This window comes from Carlito syrichta, unplaced genomic scaffold (assembly GCF_000164805.1).
Source record: "Carlito syrichta isolate Samal-C Ts95f unplaced genomic scaffold, Tarsius_syrichta-2.0.1 Scaffold308820, whole genome shotgun sequence".
NCBI classification, from domain to species: domain Eukaryota; kingdom Metazoa; phylum Chordata; class Mammalia; order Primates; family Tarsiidae; genus Carlito; species Carlito syrichta.
Window position 1 is genome coordinate 547,445 of NW_007252916.1, and position 5,425 is coordinate 552,869.

Genomic DNA, 5,425 nt, shown 5'->3' on the forward strand with positions numbered 1-5,425 from the left:
CAGCCTACCAAGTAGCTGGAACTACAGGTGTGCGCTACCACGCCTGGCTAATTTTTTGATTTATTGTAGAGATGAAGTCTCGCCAAGTTGCCCAGGTGGGTCTCGACCCCGCGGGCTCAGGCAATCCACTCACTGCAGCCTCCCAAAGCACGGGATTACAGGCTGAGCCACCGAGCCCAGCTGGTCTCTGTCCTTAAAGCACCTGGGCATTCACTTACCAGTATCCATTACAATGTATTTGTTGTGAAATCTCTATTTAGGATGTTTATATGGCACCCCCGTTGCCCATTAGCTTCCTAAGACCAGAACAATCTGTTCCTTCCTTTGTCTCCTATGTGAACAAAATATCACAATCTTGTTAGTAGGTTCAGGTTCTTTTGCTTATTCATTTGCAGAGCTGGGAATATCTTATCAGTGAATTTCAAAATGCACATGTGAGCAAGGCAATTGTACACACATAGGAACAATTATACAAGTATGGCCCCTTTAACTCCCAGGGCTCCAAGGATAAGGAACTAGTTCCTGTAACATAATCAAACTAAGCACATAGCTTCTTTTACACTAAAAAAGTCAAAAGAGATGGTTTCAGGACAAAATATTTCGCCTATGACATTTTTCTGATTTCAGCTCTCCTCAGAATGCTGAACACAGGACACAGCAGACAGAATGATGACCATTTCTGGAGTGACCACCACAAAGACCAGAGCTCTAATCCATACCCTTGACCTCTTGTCCTCATTCTCTGCTCCCCAGAATCCTGCTTTGCCCTTTCTCAGACCAGAACTCTCCTTTCCTGGTCAAACAGAAGCACTGTGTTGCATAGATGGCATGAAGACTGCTTATTGTCTTCATTTATTCTCTCCTTATTTGTTTATTTATAGAAATGAGGTCTTGCTGTCACCCAGGCTGAAGTGCAGTGGCATGATCATAGTTCACTGCAGCCTTGAACTTCTGGGCTCAAGTGATGTTCACCCTTCAGCTTCCCAAGTAGCTATGATATTCTTTTTCCAGATTTTTTTTTTTACCTGGGCAAATGGCCATCCTTCTAGGGTTTTCCAGACCCCCTGGTAGATGTGGCCATGTAATTAAGTTCTTACCAAATAAATGGGCCACCTTTCATGACACTTACTGAAAGGGAAATTCCTTGTCCTTGTGAATATTGGATTTCCCTGTGAGCTGGAACATGCATATGGTAATGATCCAGTTTCCACCCTGCAGACAGTAACAACATCCTAGCCTAGGAATGGAAAAGTGAGATGAAAAGTCCAGAGGGTCCTGAAATTTCTGGTGAAACTGAGCTGCCTCCTAGACCAGGGCTTGGCAAACTTTTGCTGGGCAGATAATAAATATTTTAGGCTTTGTAGACTACACACAGTCTCTGTCACATATTATTTTTCTACAGCACTTTAAAAGTGTAAAAACCATTCTTAGCTTGTGGGCCACAAAAAACAGGCCTTGAACTGGCTCTGGATTTGGACGCTGGGCTGGCTGACCAGTTTTCCCCTATTTACGAGAGAGAAATAAACTAGTATGTTAGAGTCAGGAAAGTTTTCTTCAAGGAGGAAACATTTATAAAGAGATCTAGATAGAGGGAATGACATGCAATTGGGGGGAAAGCATGACGTGGAAATGAACTTGAAAAATGGGCCACTTATTTACTGCCTCCTTGCTCCAAACCCACCACTTTGTCCTACTTCATGGTAACGGAGCTGGATCTGAATGTTTCTCCTTTGCCAGCTGGCACAATGTTAGGCTTCGTGAGTTAAGGGTACTGGAGGGACGATGCAAAGAGGAAGGGGCTTCTCCTAGTTCTGGCTTTTTCCACCTTATTCTTACAGCACAACGTCCAGTAGTGTGCAGGAGACCCAGCAGCACCCATCCTGTAGTGAGTTTAACTGGCACCTTAACTAGTGACTTCCTGCTTGTCAGCCTTGATCTGTAGCATCTCAGTGAACTTCAGTAACTAGTGGGCCATAGCCAGTGTTGTGTTAATAATTTTTTTTTCTTTTTTTAGAGACAGGCTTGCTATGTTGGCCAGGCTGGAGTACCTCAGCCTCCTGAGTAGCTGGGACTACAGGTACACACCACCACACCTGGTTGGCAAATATTTGACAACTAGCTCAAAAACAAAAACATTCCTGAATCGTTTTTATCGATTTCCATGGTGTAAATACTCTCCCACCATGACTAATTTCAAAGCAGACTTGGAAAGAGATGTGCAAAATTGGCTCTTGCCAGGCTGCACAGACCAATTCTTGCACACCACTGAAACAGCTACACCCTGTACAATAAGGTCTGAATTTCAATCTTGGTTAGGGTGGTTCTCAGTTTGCTTCTTTGTTGAGAATTCTCCCAGTCCTAGAGGTAACAGCTATTCCCCTATTCTGCTATTCTTATATTCTTTAGAGATCTCTACTTCTTTTAGCAGATAATCCCTTTTTACTAGTTAATACTTCTTCATATTAAACTTTCCTTGTCCAAGGGTACTAGTGTGGTTTCTGTCTCCAGCCTAGGCACTTGCAGATGTGACCCTGTCCAAGGAGGTAGACCAGTATGTGTCTGAGAAAGAGCTAGGAACAAGGACCCATTCACAGTAAAAATATAACTACCACTGCCTGAGCAGCTGTTCTGTCAGACTCAGAACTCTAATGAAGTAAGCATTACTATCATTACTTTCCCTATCTTATTGCTAGGCAAACTAAGCAGCTCAGAATCTTACCCAAGGTCAAGCTGGAAAGGAGAAGCAACAAAATTTGGCTATGACTTGCAGCCAAAGGCATCCTAATTGACATAGTCATTTTAATCAAGGAACGTGAAGTGATGGTCTGCAGGTGGGATTAGGCACACAGTTTTTCCTAAATTAAGAAAGACACAGGAAAAATCTTAAAGGTGTATTTAACTTTTATGGGATTCAGTCCTAAGGTAGATTAGACAAATGTACAAGTCTGTTTGGAGATTTTCTCAACTTCAGGATCTTTTCCAGAATGCACTCTCCGATGTCTAATAAGCTCTGAACACCATCTGTAAGCTTTTCCACATTCTTTACAAATAAAAGGTTTCTCTCCACTGTGAATTCTCAGATGCTGACTTAGGTATGAGCTTTGACTGAAGGCCTTCCCACACTTATTACACTCATAGGGCTTCTCTCCTGAATGAATCCTCTGATGTTGAACAAGATGAGCAACCCACCTGAAGGCCTTCCCACACTCACTACATTCATAGGGTTTTTCTCCTGTGTGAATTCTCTGATGCTGAATGAGGTTTGAGCTCTGTTTGAAAGTTTTTCCACAGTCACTACATTTATAGGGTTTCTCTCCAGAATGAATTCTCTGGTGAACTACAAGGTGTGAATTATAAATGAAGGCTTTACCACATTCGCTACATTCATGGTCTTTTTTCCCTGTGGGAATTTTCTTTTTGCTGACAACCATCTGCCTAAAACTTTTCCCCAGGGCAGGGGACCGCCTCAGTCTCTCAGCTTTGCAATTTCTCTGCTGCGGTTCTAAGGCACATTCCACTTCAGAGGTAGTTTCAAATGTAGAAGTATCAGTAGTGAGTTTTTCTGAGAACACGTGTGATTCCATTTCAGCAATGGACAGTTGTGGCAATGATCTCTTGTCCTTGGGTGGGCCATCTTCTGTAATATCTGATGGAAAATGTAAATACACCTGTTCTAGATATATGGAGAAACAACAGATTAAAATGTATGAAAATAAACGCTTAATGTTTACTACACACATGACAAAACTAGAAGGATATTTACTTAGCTGTTACCAGTGGTTATGACTTGGGATGGAATTGTACAGGGGAGATGACTTCTTTTTTATTTCCCCATTTTTCTGGCTTTTGTTTTCTAATTTTTCCAAAATGAAACACTTAAGAATTTTTATTGAAAAAAATAAAAGGGTTGGGCGCAGTGGCACACATCTGTAATCTCAGCACTTTGGGAGGCAGACGTGAGAGGATTGCCTAAATCCAGGAGTTTTGAGACCAGTCTGGGCAACTTGGCAAGACCTCGTCTCTATAATAAATCAAAAAATTAGCCAGGTATGGTGGCGCATGCCTATAGTTCCAATTACTTGGAAGGCTGTAGTGGAAGGATCACCTGAGTCCAGCAGGTTGGGGCTGCAGTGGCCACGAGTGTGCCACTGTACTCCAGCCTTGGTGACAGAGTGAGACTCCTACTAAAATATAGTAATTTCAAAGCAGGGTCTTTTTAGGACTCACTCTTAAAAAGTAAGAGAAAAGGTAAATTGTCAAGGAATGTTGTGAAGGGAGAGAAAAATGAGAAAGAATAATAATGAGAGTTTGAGAATAGGGATTTTTTTTTTTTTTTTGGAGTCAGGGTCTCACTGTTGTCCAGGTTGGAGTACAGTGGCATGGTCACAGTTCAGTCTCCCAAGTAGCTGGTACTACAGACACATGCCACCACACCTGACTGATTTTTTTTTTTTTTTTTTGTCAAGATGTTTTGTTGCCCAGGATGGTCTTCAACGTCTAGGCTCAAACAATCCGCCCTCCTCAGCCTCCCAAAGTGCTGGGATTACAAGAGTGAGCCACCATGCCTGGGCAGGATGTTTCTAAAGGCAGAAAAACTGTGCCTTGCTGGGTTTCACCTCTTCCTGTTCATTTCCCTACTGTATAAATCTACAGACATTTTAGAGGATCCTCATGTAGTTGCCTCTTTTATCGAAGGGAGGACTGCCAGCTCCCTGCCTCCTATCTGCTTGGTGTTCTTTGCCTTTCTCTTTGACCTGCTTCTTAAACAAGAAAGAGTACTTTGCCTTTTCGTTTTTAAATGTCTGTAACACATTTTATGTGTTATTTGTAACACTCTCTATAGTCTAAAGAGAAGATGAAACAATTGCTTTAATATAACTCAAGATCATTTGATTCATTTGATTTAAAAATACTTTTTTTTCAGGTTAAATACTGTGGTTAAAAGTCTGAATTATGCTTGCTATAAAAAAAACATCAATCACACAATAAGCTGAGTAGAGTGGCTCAAGCCTATAATCCCAGGAGTTATTTATATTTATATAAATATAAATAAAAAACAAATTAAAAAAAAAATCACACAACAGCTAGCTTCTTTTTATTTTTATTTTGTTTATTTTTTTTTTGAGTTGGAGTCTCACTCTGTCACCCAGACTGAAGTGCAGTGGCCGCTCCCGGCCACCGCAGCCTTGACCTGCTGGGCTCCGGTGATCCTTCGGCCTCAGCCTTCCAAGTAGCTGGAACTACAGGCGCATGCTACCACGCCTGGCTCATTTTGATTTATTGTAGAGATGAGGTCTCGCTGCCCAGGAGGATCTCGAACCCATGGGCTCAGGCAATCCACTCACCTCAGCCTCCCAAAGGCGCGGGATTACAGGCTGAGCCACCGAGCCTGGCTGCTAGCTTCTTTTTAAAAGTAAAGTAATCC

The 5,425-nt window shown here is 42.1% G+C and overlaps 1 protein-coding gene across 3 annotated transcripts in view; it reads right to left on the bottom strand.

Moving 5' to 3' along the window:
- Window positions 1–2,878: 2,878 nt before the first annotated feature.
- The window catches only part of ZNF232 (zinc finger protein 232), a 6,127-nt gene continuing 3,580 nt past the window's right edge, over window positions 2,879–5,425 (bottom strand). For 2 of the 3 annotated variants that reach the window (XM_021716463.1, XM_008065944.1), the window contains exon 4: window positions 2,879–3,673. In XM_021716463.1, coding sequence (XP_021572138.1) covers window positions 2,928–3,673 — 746 coding nt within the window. In that variant the 3' untranslated portion in view covers window positions 2,879–2,927. The remainder of the gene's footprint in view (window positions 3,674–5,425) is intronic. The other variant, XM_021716462.1, reaches the window with a different exon arrangement.